We start from the raw sequence: 18,019 nt of genomic DNA on the forward strand, positions 1-18,019 counted from the left end.
TTGACCCAAACATTCTTGTTATAAATGACTCCTTTGTATGGCATATAGGTGTGCCTCTTATCAGGTTCAGTAAGGAAAGAGTGATGGTTAGTTGCTTGTATGGTGTCAGGCTCCCTCAGATCATGCATGCATCCAAGTCCTTGAACAATATGTACCAGTATGACTCTGGCATAGATCATAATGGTATCAGTGACTTGATTTGAAGTTAGGTGTACCTCTCTGGACTTTATGAAGAGAGACATGATGGAGCTCTCAGAATATGTGTCCAAGGAGAGTATGAGCCTAGCATTGAGCAGCACTCTCTCTTCTCCAAGGATGATTCTGTGAAATGAGCAAAAAATAATTGACTACAATAATTGACTTAGTTTTTGGTGCCATTCAAAGAGGGATCAATATTTGTCAGCCTGGGAGAATATGATAGAAAGACCATGCTGCTCCTGCAGATGACCTGCATCTGTCCACTCTGGGGTTTTGATTATTGGTAAAGACTTTTTCCACCACATAGTGCCTTTTTAGGCAATGCCAGCCTGGTAAACCTACCAACATAATGAAACAAGCAAAGGAAAATATGAGGGCGTTACTGATCAATTCCAGAAGCCTAAATAAGGTGCTCCACTCCACACAAGCCCTTCTCATCCAAAAAATTGACATCTGTTTAGTGAGTAAGACATGGTTTAAAATAGCAGAGAACACTCTGTATGTGCAGGGATAAAACACCTACCACACATTTAGACCTGCTACTTCACAGGAGGGGAAAAGTGGAGGTGTATCAATGTACATCCAGAAGAGACTCACACTAGGGTTTGTAAAGCACCATGATGCACTAGACCTCCTTCATGCCCAGATAACCATGAGAAGGGTCCGTACCACATATTAGCTAGCTACAGAAGTCCATATATGACAGAAAAAAAGCCATAATGCCTATCTACAGGAACTAGAATCACTCAGTATTAAACCCAATATAATTTTCCTAACTGAGTACCTACTAGGGGGAATAACATCTTGAATCTTGTCTTTATTAATATGGGTGCATATTGCACCATCCTTTGCAAATCTTCATCACTTGTTAGGTCTGACCATAAAGCAGTCTCCTTTTAAATAAAATTGAAACTAGAGAACCCTTTCACCCACGTTACCTTTAGAAATTTTTAAGACAACTACCTACTCCTAAGTGATACATTGGCAAGTTTCAAATCTCCACCAAACCCAGTTAACTCCACTGAATATGCAAAAACATACATCACTGCATTATACCAACATGAAAACAGCTGCACAGTTGCAGCTTTACCCCACAGGAACAAGTGCAGGAAAACCCTAGAAAAAACCCACGTGGTTGAACCATAATATCAACAAGCTTTATAACAGGAAAAGAATTTTGACCAAAAGCAAGAACAGTAATTTCCAGAATGTTAGTCATTGTCACTGAAATAAACAAACAACTCAGGAGCTTAATAAAATCCACCAAAGCCAAGTTTGAGACTAAAATAGCTGCCCAAGCCAAAGGCAATCTCAAGGCAGTTTTTAGTTATGTTCATAATCTCAAAAGCACAACACAGTTTTGCACTGAGCTGATTGTGAGCAATGGATGGGAGGGTGGCCTAATGGTTAAGGTGTTTGCCTTGCAAACACAAGGTGCAGGGTTTGAGTCTCACAAGGGATAATTGGCTAGGCTTAAAATAGCTCGCAAGGGCAGTTAGCCTAGAACTAATCTATGAACCTAATCTATGTTACCTACACCGAGGCTGAAGATACTATGAACCTACTGGCTTATAAATGTAGTTCTAACTTTACAACTCTGTCCTTCAAGATATCCCTGAAACTTGCCTGCCTCCAGCTATCATAGAAGACCAAGTCTTAAAATTGCTATCAGAAGCTAAAAATACTGCACAAATGGGTCCCAACAATATCTTTCAATGGACCTTAAATACCAAACACAATTTAACCACCCCCCATAACACTATTTACTCTCAGCCTCCATACAGGTTTTGTACCAAGCAAATGGAGAGCAGCTACAGTCATTCCCTGTATAAGGGAGGGCCTTCTGAAGACCTAGGCAGTTACAGACCCAAGTCTGACCACCATGATATGCAAAGCCATGGAAAGACTATTAATCAGTCTGCACATGGGCACTTATGTAGACAGTGATCTAACTTTTGACCACAGCCTATAAAAAAGGGATTGTGTCGAGATTTAGGAATGCTATTGTCTAAACTCAGTACATACTTATTGCCCTGTGTCTAGCCTTTCCTTTTTGGGTAAGGTTGTTAAGATGGTTGTTAAACTAATACTTTAATCTCTTCTTCTGGCACTTAAATCCATTCCAACTTGATGTTAGGACTTGCTACAGGAGCTATTGAGTAGTAAATGACCAGCAAGTGGATAAAGAATCAATGTTTTTATTCCATCTAAGTCATGCTCATGTGCTCTTCACACACTGAGACATGTTATCCTCGTTAAGCTCCTTTAGACTCAGATGTGACCTATCTTCATGTGTTCTTCACACACTGAGACATGTTATCCTCATTAAGCTCCTTTAGACTCAGATGTGACCTACCTTCATGTGCTCTTCACACACTGAGACATGCCATCCTCGTTAAGCTCCTTTAGACTCAGATGTGACCTATCTTCATGTGCTCTTCACACACTGAGACATGTTATCCTCGTTAAGCTCCTTTAGACTCAGATGTGACCTATCTTCATGTGCTCTTCACACACTGAGACATGCTATCCTCGTTAAGCTCCTTTAGACTCAGATGTGACCTACCTTCATGTGCTCTTCACGCACTGAGACATGCCATCCTCGTTAAGCTCCTTTAGACTCAGATGTGACCTATCTTCATGTGCTCTTCACACACTGAGACATGCTATCCTCATTAAGCTCCTTTAGACTCAGATGTGACCTACCTTCATGTGCTCTTCACACACTGAGACATGCTATCCTCATTAAGCTCCTTTAGACTCAGATGTGACCTACCTTTATGTGCTCTTCACACACTGAGACATGCCATCCTCGTTAACCTCCTTTAGACTCAGATGTGACCTATCTTCTACAGTCCTGCAACTGCTTACCTCTCAGGCCACTCCCAGGGAGTTATGTCTGGGTCGCATTCTTTAACCACCATCTAGCTCGTTGAATTCCTCAACCCTTGATTCCAGATCACTACTTTTCATCATGTACACATTTACCAGTAAAATCGACTGCCAATCATTAGTGGACCAGAGTTCCACTGTGGCGACCCCTAACCGGGAAAAGCCGAAAGAAAAACAAGAACAACAACAACACATTTACCAGTTTGGACATGCAGTTTAGTAGCGGGGGATGCATTATCATTACTTTGCTGATGGTAGTCAGATTTGTCTCTCTTTTCCTCTGGGCTGGATAGCAGTCCATAATTTCATCCAAAACCCTTTGGATGTCATTATCAACTGAATGAGGGATAGACTACTTAATGTTATTACTAGTTCTCTATTTCTAGAGCTATAATTTATCTATGCATCATCCAGGTTAGCCAAAAATTGACCAGTTTAATGCCCATCCCAGGTTAACAACTTTAAATAAACAGATAAATAAATCATCATCTTCTTTCGGCTGTTCCCGTTAGGGGTCGCCACAGCAGATCACGTTTCCATTTTTTCCTGTCCTCTGCATCTTGCTCTGTCACACCAACCACCTGCATGTCCTCTCTCACCACATCCATAAACCTTATCTTAGGCCTTCCTCTTTTCCTGTTACCTGGTAGCTTCATCCTTAGCATCTTTTCCCCAATATACTCGGCATCCCCTCCTCAGCACATGTCCAAACCAACGTAATCGTGCCTCTCTGGCTTTGTCTCCAAACCTTCCAACCTGGGCTGACCCTCTAATATACTTATTCCTAATCCTGTCCACCCTCGTCACACCCAGTGCAAATCTTAACATCTTTAATTCTGCCACATCCAGCTCAAACTCCTGCCTTTTTGTCAATGCCACTGTCTCCAACCCATATAACATAGCTGGTCTCATTACCCTCTTGTAGACCTTCCCTTTCACTCTTACAGGTACTCGTCTGTCACAAATCATTCCTGACACTCTTCTCCACCCACTCCATCCTGCCTGTACTCTCTTCTTCACCTCTCTTCCACACTCACTGTTACTGTGAACTATTGACCCCAAGTACTTAAACTCATCCATCTTCGCCACCTCTACTCCTTGCATCCTTACCATTCCTCTATCCTCCCTCTCATTCACACACATATATTCTGTCTTAGTCCTGCTGACCTTCATTCCTCTTCTCTCTAGAGCATATCTCTTCTACCTGTTCCCTACTCTCACTACAGATCACAATGTCATCTGCAAACATCATAGTCTACAGGGACTCCTGTCTGATCTCGTCTGTCAACCTGTCCATCACCATTTCAAATAAGAAAGGGCTCAGAGCTGATCCTTGATGTAACCCCACCTCCACCTTAAACGCATCCGTCACTCCCACCGCAGACCTCACCGCTGTCACACTACCCTCGTACATATCCTGTACCACTCTTACATACTTTTCTGACACTCCTGACTTCCTCATACAATACCACAACTCCTCTCTAGGCACCCTGTCATATGCTTTCTCTAAGTCTACAAAAACACAATGCAACTCCTTTCGACATTCTCTGTACTTCTCCATCAACACTCTCAGAGCAAAGATCACATCTGTAGTGCTCTTTCCTGGCATGAAACCATACTGCTGATCACTAATCATCACGTCCCTTCTTAACCTTGCTTCCACTACTCTTTCCCATAACTTGATGCTGTGACTGATCAATTTTATCCCTCTGTAGTTACTACAGCTCTGCACATCACCCTTATTAATAAACAGATAAATAAATAATGAATAAAAATTCTGCATAAGACCACGGCCTTTCATGTCATTAGTCCTCCTTTAGCTCCAGTTCTTGCCACTGTTATCTGTGATGGCCTTCACTTTTTTTTGCTCAAATATTTTATTGTTTTTACAGAAAGATAAAATGCAACATTACAATATAAATAGAAATTAGATAGTTAAATAAATAGTGGATAAAGAATATCAGTGCAAAATATCAAAAGCAACTATTTACAAAGGTGTCTGCTATAAATGAAAACAACTCCGTGTTTCTGAAACCGTCATTGTTTCTAAAAATATAATGGCTGTTTAGCAGTTCTTCGCATTTCATCCAGGTTTTATAAGAACTGGTAGTTCTAGTTGTTCTTGCCTTGATTGGGATGGCCTTCACTTTGTGTTTGTTTCATGGGCACATAACTTGGGTGTGATTTTGAATGACAAGCTGGTATTCTGGGATCAGACGTCAGCTGTCAGATAATCATCTTGTTAGTATGAACAGAACATTTCTCATATTCGGCATCACATTCCATCTGAAAACCTTTGTATAATGTCCCCTGGTTTGGTTACTTTGAGAATGTTGTGCACTACGAGATGTCTGACTACAAATGTTATCATTTACAGCTAGTACAAAATTCTGAAAGGAGGTTTCTATCTGGAGTTTCTTGAACTTATCATATTACATTATACTTAGGAGCATGCAGTGCTTTGCTACTAATTCCAGAGTACCTTTCAAGTTGTTAGTCAAGGCTTGTTTAAGTTTTCAAGAACTACACACCTGTGCAGTTGTCTGTTCATCCATTCTACAACTGTAAGCAGTCCAAAATATGTGGCTCATATCTTTGGCCTTCAATCCATTTCCATTCTTGGGGTAATTCCTGTGGATTCTAGTACCTCTGTCACTTAGACAGTGCCCATCAGTGGTTGGCTTTAGAATATGCTAGAAATTGCATCTATTTATAAAAATGTTTTGGTAATTTTGTGAACAGGCTCTTAATATTTATCGAAGCTTAATTCTAACCAAATTTTTGTTTTTATCATTGTTTTTGTAGTGTTGATTATATATTTCTAAGATTTGGGAAGGTTGACATAATGGTTAAGGTAGTTTCCTCACAGACACAAGGTACAGGGTTTAATACTCATCTTTGAGGAAAATTGGCTAGGCTTAGAATGGCTCACAAGGGCAGCTAGCCTAGTACTTACCTATGAACCTATACAGAAGTGTAGGACTACAGTCCTTAATATATTTGATTTGATATGGGCACAAATACTATTCTTAAGGAATTTCCAATTTGTTTTGAAACACTGTTTGATATTTGAAATTAGAAAATAACACAAAAAGAAAAATCTAGCAAAGCTAGACTTTCTACTGTGTGATACCTTAAACCTCTTGTATCAGAGGTAACATTGGATATGTGCAAATTACCCTATAAGGATCAGGTGTTTCAGCTAAATGGCAATTCTGAATGTCCATGACTTTTTCTTTTAAATTTTAAGTCTATTTACTGACAATTTCAGGCCATTAAAGCCAAAGCCACTAGCTGTGGACATGCATGTTTCTGGCTTCTTATGGCATCATTAGCACAGCATACGAAGAATGTTTGAGTTTTGGAAACACAGGGTTGTCATACCCAACTGATATCTATAAACGTTAGGCTATCTACAAAAAAATCCCAACTAACAAATTAAAACAATGAGTAAACAGGTCACACATGAAAACCAGTTGCCTGATACACATATGAGAAGTAAAAGGTATTAACATAGGGTTATGGCAATCAAGCTTCCTAAAACACAGCATGTCATAACCTTGATAACTGCACCTGTGAACCTATGATTGTGAATAAACTTCAAAATGACCTTGTGAGCAGGCACAAATGCATGTGTTCTTCTGTTAATGATACAAATGTTGCCCCACGCACTGATCTCTGGTGTATAGGGGCCACATCAGTGCACACCCTCATTTGCTACTCATGCAGGTGTGAGAAGTAGACAGCGTCATCACACAGACGGACTAGGGCTTGTGCTCTTTAAGCCATATCCTCTTTCATAATAAGTTGGCACGCATGTGCATACTAAAATCATGGTCACTTATAAGAATTACATCTGCCTACTGAGTGCAAGTGAGGTCAGCGAAGCATCAGAAATTCATAACGTGATAGACAAGCTGTTCTATGACTGTTCCATCCCCCATACTGACTGACCAGTATCTGCGTTCCTAGTCAGAACTTGGATGCAGGAGGCATAGGAAGCTGTCCTGCCCCATGGTACTGGGCTTCACTTACAATGACATACTCCAGCTTTGTTGCAGGTTTTTTGAGTCTAATTTTTTATGTTAAAATATTGATGCTGCAGTTCATTTAAGCACAGTAAGTTACATTGTTTGAGAAGGAGGTGCACTTTCATTGAGAAGTAGCCACAATAAGTTACATTGTTTGAGTAGGAGGTGCATTTTCATTGGGAAGTAACCACAATAAGTTACATTGTTTGAGTAGGAGGTGCACTTTCACTGGGAAGTAGCCACAATAAGTTACATTGTTTGAGTAGGAGGTGCACTTTCATTGGGAAGTAGCCACAATAAGTTACATTGTTTGAGTAGGAGGTGCACTTTCATTGGGAAGTAGCCACAATAAGTTACATTGTTTGAGTAGAAGGTGCACTTTCACTGGGAAGTAGCCTTTTTCTCCATGGTAGTGTGATCATGTAGCCGGTACATATGATATAGGGGGGTAGAAGGCCAGTTTCCCCAACATGGAGGGTGCAGGAGAGCTTGCTCCTCACAAATAAAGATTTGTCTGTTTAATGTTTTTTTAATTTACAGTTATTGGAAATAATTTTTCAGAAAACTATAAACTGGAATCTGGTTATTTGACCGAACATAGGTAAATGCCTTGTGATTACATCACTGGAGATTTCCCACCCAGAAAATAAAGCCTGGGTCTTCATGGCCATTTTTACTGAAAGCTAATGTCCCATTGCAAATCCAAGATATCATACCAGTGACTATCAATAATTATCCATAAGTCAGACTTGTATTCAAATGACCAAGAATCCCTCATTTAATAGAGGGAGAATTCCTCTCAAGGCTAGTCAGTTGCTTGTTGGCCTTCTGGCTAACACAAACTGTAGTGTCGGGAACATAGGAAGCTAGCCATTGCAACAGTGAATACAGTGCTGATCACATTAGTGGACATAACATTGCAACAGGTGACAGGCTGAGGCAGATCTGAGATGACGTTTTACATTTTGGAACTCGTATCACCTTATTCTTCTTGTAAAGATAGTTACTAAATGAAGGAACAGCACTACCAGAAAATATTTTTTAAGGCAGCCATAGCCATGGATTTGAATGAAATACCTTCTTCTGTAGGTATCCTAGTTAATATTCCAGAAGAAGAAGAACCCTGGTATATGCTGAAAAATTCGTAAAAACAAAATCAAGTCAAAATGGCAGTGACAGTAGTTTAATAAGTAACACATTTCCTTTGGTGCTGGAAGGCTGTGTTTTCCATTCCCACCCTGGGGGCTGGTTGGATTCTGGAAGGCTGTATGTTCCATTCCCACCCGGGTGGGGGGGGGGGGTCGGATTGATTTTACAGTATTGACATTATAGTGCTGCCCTACGGAGTTGTTTGTGTTTTGGAAGAAACATTAAACTGAGGTCCCATCTGCTTGAGTTGGTGGCAGCTCGTGGGGAAGTAAAAGATTCCACGGCACTTATCAGAAAAAAAAGAGTAAGGGAAGTTCCCAACGGCATACGCCAGATGTTCTCCAGTCAGCACAAAAAACACTGCATACTGTTGCACAGATGCAGTAATACACCACTGTCCAAAATGCAGACTTCTCAAAAGGAGTGACTGCATTTAAGGCTTTGCCCTAGTCCTGAGCAGCAATAAATTTGGAGCGGATTTATCATAGTTTTAGAGATACAAGTACTGCTGACTCTTGAACAGGAGAAAAAACTTTCATTGAACTTTATTAGAAATGGGGAGCATTTTATAGGTTCATAGGTAGGTACTAGGCTATCAGCCAAGGGCCTAAGTAAGCCTAGCCAACAAGGTCCCTGGCTTACGTCATCCAAGAAAGTTAATTTCCTCTGCCCCTGTCAAGCAGAGACACAGAAGTGATCCCTGGGGTGTATTTCCTATTTCCCATCCACTCATCAAGATTTTTCTTGAAGAGTGCTAATGAAGAACTTTGTTTGACATAGATGGGTAGCTTGTTCCAGAGTATGGGAAGTCTCTGGGACAGGAATCTATCCCTCCAGCATGTCCTGTTTATTGTGGTGACAAGGTTTAGGTCCCTAGAGCATGTTGCTCGGAGGGATTGGGATTTCTTTAGGTGTAGCATGTCCAACAGCTCTGGGTTTAACATAGCTTTACACGTTAGGCAAAGATCTCCTCGGAGTAGGTGATATGCTACAGAGTAAAGCTGGAGTTTTTTAAGATGGTCAGTGTAGGGCATCTGTTTGAGGCCAGTAATCAACTTTGTGAGGTACTTCTGTGGCCTTTCCAGCTGCTGCAGATGTCTTGTGAGGTGCATTCCAAAAAGGGCGTTGTACTCTATAGTGGGTCTAATGAGTGCCGAGTAGAGGGGAACGATGACCTCTTTTTTCCTGGATGAGAACCCTTTTGTGATGAGGTGTGCCATGTAGAAGGATTTCCTGACTACTGTGGTGATGTGATTATCAAAGGAGAGACTACTGTCCACCTCGGTCCCAAGGTCTCTTATCACACATTTGGCATTAAGTAGACTGCCGTTTATGTGGTAGTTCATGGATACAAAGTTTTTACCAAAGGGGATGACAATGCACTTTTTGGCACTGAGCTTGAGGCCATGCCTCTGACACCAGGCATCTGTCTCAGTGAGACCCTTCTGTAGGATGTCCACATCATTTGGGGACTCGACTATGGCTCCTAGTTTGCAGTCATCTGCAAACTTCATTAGCCAGAGGCCTTCTGTGTTAGTCTGTACTTCAGAGAAGTAGATACCAAACAGGAGTGGTCCCAGGACTGAACCCTGTGGTACTCCACTTGTCACTGGTTTGAAGTCAGATTTGGAGTCTGCAACTTTTACAGTGTGGGTTCTGTCAGTGAGCCAGTTGGTAACCCATCTTGTGATGTAGGGATTTATACCTAGTTTGGTGAGTTTAGCTATAATTCCAGAATGAGGGATGGTATCGAAAAGCCTTGGCGAGGTCAAGATAGGCTGTGTGAACCACCTTACCCTCATCTACAGCTTTGGTGACTGCCTCAAAGAAGTCAATCAGGTTCAGAAGGCATGATCTGCCTTTTACAAACCTGAACTGGGTGGGGTCCATAGTTTGGAGGTTACCAATGTCTTTGTTTATGAGTTCCATGATGATACATTCCATGGCCTAGCAGACCAGGCTCATCAGGCTAATAAGGCGATAGTTCCCAGGATCAGTGGTGGCTCCCCCTTTATGTAGTGGGATAACTGTTGCTGTGCACCATTCAGTGGGCACACAGCCTGACGTGAGACTATGATTGAACATGGTGCATAAGTGGGGGGCCAGTTCATTCTGAAATTCATGTAAAATGCAGCCTGGGATGTTGCCCAGTCCCATGGATGCTATGTTTTTGGTTTTAGAGAGTGCAGCTTTTACCTGCATAGATGTGATTACAGGGACTCTGCATTCTTCCTGTATAGATATGGGTCCTTCAGTGGGGTGAGGGGCAGTAAAGTTAGCACTGAATCTATCTGCCAGGATGTTGGCAATATCAGTTGGTTCTATAATTTTATGCCATTGTGCTGTAACTCAGAGCAGATCTGGGTGTTGCTATTGAGATTCTTGACATAGCTATAGAATGCTTTGTGGTTGCCCTTAGAATCAGTGGCAATTTTGTTTTCGTAGCTAGCTTTGGAGGATCTTATAAGGAATCTTAACTTCTTACTGAGGCTGACCAAGGAGCTCTTCCACTCTTGGGATTTTACTCTCTTTAGCAACAGTTTCTTCCTTCTGTTGTATAGTTTGCTTATGGCAGGGGATCACCAGATTAGCTTCCTTTTTTTGGAGGATAGCATCTTGGTTCTATTTGGGATAGCACAATCCATGCACTCGTGTAAGTGCTTATAGAGTGCATTTGTGTAGGATTTAGAATCTCGAATTCCTGAAAACTCGAACCTGATATGGTCGAGCCCATGTGATCGAGTTTTCAGAAACTCAAAATTATGAAGTGTTAGAAAAACACTTTAATTTAGTTGAATATAAGTTTTTTGCAGGGGGGCAAGTCCCCCCGCACCCTCCCTGCTTAAATATACCATCTCCATGATCACACTATAGTGAGGAAATGGGAAATCTCCTGCTCTGTGCTTCTGCATACAGCGCAGAACGGGAGATTTCCCTTTTTCCCACTGTAGCGCAATCTCAGAGTTGGTATATTTAAGTAGGGGGGTGTGGGGGTGCAGAAGCGATGTGTTTGACTATTATTTTTTACTTCACTTTGGAATTATGAGTTTCTGAAAACTCAATCATATAGTCTCGACCATACGAAGTTCGAGTGTTCAGGAGTTAGAGATTCTGAAGTGAAAGCCTTTTAATAAAATGCCATTAAATGGAAGTTTAAGTGCCATTAAATGGATGTTTATTGTGTCATTTCTGGGTTTCACTTCAGAATCTCGAATTCCTGAAAACTCGAACTTCATATAGTCGAGACCATATGATCGAGTTTTCAGAAACTCGAAATTCCGAAGTGAAATAAAAAAAAAAAAGTCAAACATATCGTTTCTGCAGGGGAGCAAGCCCCGTTGCACTCCCCACACCCCCCTACTTAAATATACCAACTCCGAGATCGCGCTACAGTGGAGAAAAGGGAAATCTCCCGTTCCGCGCTGTATGCAGAAGTGCAGAATGGGAGATTTCCTGTTTCCTCTCTATAGTGCGATCACAGAGATGGTATATTTAAGTAGGGAGGGTGCAGGGGGACTTGCCCACTTGCAAAAAACTTATATTCAACTAAATGAAAGTTTTCTTTAACAATTTACAATTTCGAGTTTCTGAAAACTCGATCATATGGGCTTGACCATACTAAGTTCGAGTTTTCAGGAATTCGAGATTCTGAAGTGCTCCCATTAAAAGATATAAAGACAAACCACATCAAACTCTTTTTCTTTGCCAGATGCCTACCCTTCTCAGCTCCCATGCATTCAAATCGTTCACTTGGTTTCTCTATATTTTTCTATTTTGACTTGATATCTGGTGTGCTAAATAATTATCCTGAAGCGTGCTTTTGGTCACCCATGTGAAGAAAACCTCGGACATGAAGAATGAAAATAGGTATATACAATAAGTTATATACAGATTGGAAAGAGAAAGACGGGAAGGAGAGAAAGAAAAACAATAATTTAAGTGTTGTAATGTGCTGCATGAGAGCAATATTTTTATAATATATTTAATATATATAATATAATATATTTATTTTATTTATTATATTATATTTCTTGGACTAAGTGAAGGGTTTATCATTAGGTATGTGGCTAAAGAACAAACTAAATGTTCCCATATTGTTGCATGCCAGTCTATGAATAATACATCTATTTTAAGGATTCTGTGTGTGTCGCTTATCTTTCACTGTTGCTATCTTCTTAAAAATAATTAAACATATACTCTTCACTGGACTCTGCTTGACAGTCAGTTCATGGCTAGAAAGAACATCCAGAGCAGGTTATGCTTTGGTTTAATTTTACTTAAAAAAAAAAAAAAAAACAAACTTGGCTTGGAAAGATGCCTGGTTTACTCTTCTGAACCTAAAAAACTGGCTACTGTCTTCGATATTGGTCATCAAATTTAATAACCCATGAAGATTCTTCACTGACTTTAAATTACTTAGAATAGTATGTTTTTCCAGAAAGTGAAAAATCTAAATTTTGTACAAATAAAGTCTTTCTCCCTATGTGTTAAATACTGTATCATCAGTGTCTGGTGAATCTTATAACTAAACTAGTTTCAGATTAATTTTTTGTAAGCTGAAGTGGAAATAGGACTTTAGGATTGACTTAATGAGTTTTTGAAGTCTAAAGGAAGAGAAGTCTTCTATGCAGTCATTCATGTATAAGCCACGGAGACATTGCAGCCTCTAAGTGTTTTATTCATAGTTATTCATGCATAACAACATGGAGATATTGTATCTTGTACATTTTCTGTGCACAATTGTTCATGAATGAGGTCATGAAGACACTCTATCCTGCAACTAAGCCATCTATGTATAGTTTTTCATATATAAAGATGTAGATACTCAGACATTACATCCTGTAAGGTACTCTGTAACATCAGCAACATAAATTAAAAAAAAAAAATCACTGTGTCAAAAGTGAAAAGTGAGAGAGTAGTCTAGCAGTCTCCAAAAGGTTGTTTGAGTTTGTGTCAATTTTTGTGGGCAAAATGGAAGGCGATATGAAAAGAAGCACCTTTCATTTCTCTCAGTGATGGTGACATTGGACCTCAGAATATTATAACAGCAGTGTTCGTGACACTGTTTTCTGGATACTAGAATTCCTACAGGGAAAAGAGATACTAGAATTCCCCAGGGCAAAGAAATGGCCTTAAGTCAGAATAAAAACAATTTTCAAATGTTTGGTTGAGTTGAAGCTTCGGCTGCCCTAATTTGCCAGGTTTAGCTGTATAGAACTGATACTTTTCAAAACACAATTGAAGCAAAAGATTTTCTCTACAAAGGGAGCATGCTGTGGATTTCTAAAAACAAAAAAAATCAAGTGGAAAGCCTTCTGCAAAGGAAATCCTTTTCTGTAAGAGTGTATGTCATGGACAGGTGTATATATGCTATGAAAACGCAGGGCAGCATCTCTGTATGTGTTTCTGTGGGGGAGGCAGGGGGACACGGGTGTGTTGGTGATTATGTGTGTATGTAGGGGACAGGAGTGCTGGTGGTGCTGGGAATTATACCTGGACTCTTAGGGTACTCTTAACTTTGTGCTATATTACAGTGGCAATAATTACACCTCGTCAGGGAATACATCTTCAATAACGTGCTCATGTCTCTGCCTGACTTACATAGTATGTATAAAGAGGCTGCACAATTCAAAATGATTACTTTGATAAAACATTGTCAAGTTCATGAAGTCATTTTCTTCTTATAATTATGTTACACTTGGTTTATTTCAGTTAAAACTTACACCACTGTTGTAACTTAAACGGAGCCTCTCAGTCCAGAATCTGCTTAGAGGTATCACTGACAATTCTTTTTTTTCCTACTTTTCCTGATTTGAGAACACCAATAATAAATATGCTCAAAATGACTGTTAGGTTTAATATAAAATAATATTTTATGGCCCTTATCCAAGAGGTCACATCAGTGGTACATACAGAGTAGAAGCTGTCCTGTCCTATAGGTTCATAGGTAGGTACTAGCCTATCTGCCCGAAGGCATTTATAAGCTTAGCTGGAATGTGTTGACTTTCGCCGCTCCCTTAGATTAGTTCCCTGTGTCTCTGTCCAGCAGAGCCACTGAAGTGATCCCTGGGGTAAACTCCAGCAGAGCCATTGAAGTGATCCCTGGGGTAAACTTTCTGTTTCCCATCCACTCGTCAAGGTTTCTCTTGAAGAGAGCTAGCGAGGAGCTCTGCCTAATGTAGATTGGAATCTTGTTCCAGAGCATGGGAAGTCTCTGGGACAGGAATCTATCCCTCCAGCATGTCCTATTTATTGTTGTGGTGAGGTTTAGATCCCTGGAGAGTGTGGCTCGAGGGGATATGGTTTTCTTTCGGTGGAACATGTCCATCAATTCTAGGTTGGGCATGGCCTTGTATGTCAGGCAGAGATCACCTCTGAGTAGCCGGTATGCAACCGAGTACAGCTGGAGTTTCTTCAGCCGAGCTGCATAAGGCATCTGCTTGAGGCCAGTGCTCCTCTTGGTGAGGTACTTCTGTGGTCTTTCCAGTTGTTGCAGGAGTCTTTTAAGGTACATCTCAAATGGGGCACTGTACTCTATGATGGGTCTGATGAGTGATGCATAGAGGGGCCCAATGACCTCTTTCGATATGGATGCAAACCCTTTTGTAATTAGGTGGGCCATATAGAAGGATTTTCTAACCACTTTGGCAATGTGATTATCAAAGGAGAGGTTACTATCTACTTGGGTCCCCAGATCCCTTATTACGTCTTCCGTATTTAGGAGGCTACCAACTATGTGGTAGTTTGTGGGTACTTTGTTTTTTCCAAAGGGGATGACTATGCACTTTTTGGCATTTAGCTTGAGGCCATGGTTTTGACGCCAGGTATCTGTCTCAGTGAGACCTTTTGGAGGATGTCTGTGTCAGCCAGAGAGTCAATTATAGCCCTTGGTTTGCAGTTGTCTGCAAACTTGGTCAGCCATAGTCCTCCTGTACTTGCCTGTACCTCTGAGAAGTATATGCCATACAGGAGGGGTCCTAGGACTGAGCCCTGGGGAACGCCACTTGTAACCGGTTTAGAGTCAGACCTAGCTCCCGCAACTCTTACCATGTGGGTTCTGTCCGTGAGCCAGTTGGCAACCCATCTTGTGATGTAGGGGTTTATGTTCAGGCTGGTGAGTTTGTCTATAATACCTGAGTGGGGAATGGTGTCAAAGGCCTTTGCAAGGTCTAGGTAGGCTGTATGGACCGCCTTTCCCTCATCTATAGCCTTGGTAACTGTCTCAAAGAAGTCCACCAGGTTTAGGAGGCATGATCTGCCCTTAACAAAGCCGAACTGGGTAGGGTCCAGTGTTTGAGCTTTCCAATGTCTCTGTTAATGAGATCCATGATGATGCGCTCCATAGCTTTGCAGACCAAACTAGTCAGGCTTATAGGATGATAGTTCCCAGGGCTATAGCTGTTGCCATGGTTCCAAGCTATCTTCTTATGTGGCAGCACACATAGCTGCTCAATTAGACTCACCCTTAACCAGTATAACAACAATGCTACATTGCTGGAGGCAGTAGCAGGCAGAATAAGGGATGTGAACAGCTTAGTACTGCTTGAATTTGCTTGTTAGTTAGTGATGAGGACTGCATTTAAATTTGGTGCCCACTTTTAGAGTCACTGAGTACACATTAACATTCATATTGGAGTACAGAAACGTATCTTATAGAGCTGCACAGCTCATCTTCTGATTGCAGTCTCCTGTGTCCAATCCAGTACCAGATAGACAGCACTAGAACAGATGGCACATGTAACTCGGCATATAACTACTAGCTTAATAAGTAATTATTTTCAGATGGTGACAGTACATGAATGTTTGAATCAGTCACGGAATCGCTGCTTTATTTGTTGTTGAAATCATTCCGTAGGTGTGACTCACTAATGGGCTTGGCAACTTATGTTACATAACTGGAGCTACAGCATTAAGTGCTGTATTTTCAGTTACCGGACATACTAATAGTTGAATGGCATAATGAAGAACGATTCTTACTGAATAAATATAAACTTAATGAAATGAAACAAAAACTTTTGCAAGACAAGCCACTCGACCCCCCCACCACCACCACTCCCATGTGGAGTACTGCACCCACATGCCCACTTTCCATTATGTTCTTACTCTGCAACCACAACACCTTGGGACAGAATAAGTAGTTTGCCATAGTGCAATTGGTTGTGCTGCTCACCTAAAGATAGGTAGACCTTTCCACTGCTGCATACCTTTGTGGTAGGAAATAAAACGTGTCCCAGCATCAGATGATGGTTATCCAAGGCTAGCTGAAAGTTTCTTAGAAAAGATAAGTACAGGGGAATATCCTCTGCAGAGCATTAAGTTTAACGGGTTCTAAACCACAAATTGTAATATCATCAATATCAAAGTTATTCCTCTTTTAACATTTGTTTTCAAATGCATTATCGTAATAGTTGATTTTCCTGGTTCGATACGCATTAACCACTTCATTATAAGCATTTCTGATATTAATGCATTTCACATGATGTTTAGTTTTCTGTGTTGCTTAGTCACATGTAAAAACTGTTGTTGATGCAACAACTTGTTTCAAAATTGTCACCATCTCTGTATACTAGAGCTTAGCAAACCTCCAAAGAAAATGGACCACAATCCAGTTGGATATCAGTTACCAAATCACACATAGGTACATACAAGCAAGTAAACAAACAAATGGTCCAGAAGGCAAGAGATCAGTGAAAAAAAAGTAGAGTTTATGCCAAAAACAGCAGCAAACATTGCTATTATGACTGTCAGTGAATCAAAGGGCTGACTTTCACAAGTGCGAAGTAAATAAAGTTCTGGCAGATTTTACCTGAAGAGTTGTTTTAATCTATATACCAAAGTGAATGGGGGTCAGTGTCTTGGCTTTCCATTAAGTGCAGAATCTACTGTGATATGACTAACTCTGCATACAATGTTTTCACTAAGAAGCAGAAACACATAACAATGAAAATTTGGGAACTGAAAATTTAACAGAATAATAATTACCTTCTGACTCTGCCATTTTGATTGTATCAGACTCTTGGCTAGGCTCACTGCAGCCTTGTGGATTTACTGCACGGATCCGGAATCTATAACTCCCGTCTGGTTCTAGGTTATTTTTCACACGATAGGAAGTACTGAGGCAAGAATGAGTCAGTACTTTCCACTCAGATTCATTGGATCGCTGAACTTCAACAATATAGGACTGAACAGCAGTACCTCCATCATAACATGGGCCAGACCATGACAAGGTAAGTGAATCCTTACGAAGTTGTGACACGTATGGCTTTCCTGATGGAGGCTGGGGCTTATCTGAAAAAAAGTAAACAAAAAAAACAGAAAATGAACCATGGGTTATGTACTCAAACACTCATAACAAGTAACAGAAGCATCAAGCTAGGTAAATAAATTAGTTATTTATACTGATTAGGCTTTCAAAAGTAGTATAAATAATGCTTCTGAAACTACATGGTTTGGCAGTAGCGGAAGTGCAGACAGCAGAGTCCATTTTGAAATTGTATAAGTATCAAAAGCAGTATAGTCACATCTTTACTTTGTACAAATTAATAACCCAAGCAAGTGCACCAACAAATGGTTCCAACAAAACAACTAAGAATCCACAACAAAACCGTCACCAACAAGGCAGAGGCAACCAAGGACTGAATAAACTTTCAAGACCAAAATAAAATATAAAGCCAATCATTTATTGAGTGATTTTAAATGGTTACGTGCTTTTGTCTATCACCACGGACTACTTCAGAACAAAAAATGTT

General features: G+C 40.6%; 1 protein-coding gene across 1 annotated transcript in view; it reads right to left on the reverse strand.

Annotated features, from left to right (window-relative positions):
* Positions 1–18,019, reverse strand: part of LOC122788162 (myosin light chain kinase, smooth muscle-like) — a 943,334-nt gene that overhangs the window by 185,263 nt on the left and 740,052 nt on the right. The window contains exon 8 of the mRNA XM_044055140.1: positions 17,253–17,558. Within this exon, the coding sequence (XP_043911075.1) occupies positions 17,253–17,558 (306 nt within the window). The remainder of the gene's footprint in view (positions 1–17,252; positions 17,559–18,019) is intronic.

Source organism: Protopterus annectens, chromosome 13.part0, assembly GCF_019279795.1.
Source record: "Protopterus annectens isolate FY-2018-M chromosome 13.part0, PAN1.0, whole genome shotgun sequence".
Taxonomy (NCBI): Eukaryota; Metazoa; Chordata; order Ceratodontiformes; family Protopteridae; genus Protopterus; species Protopterus annectens.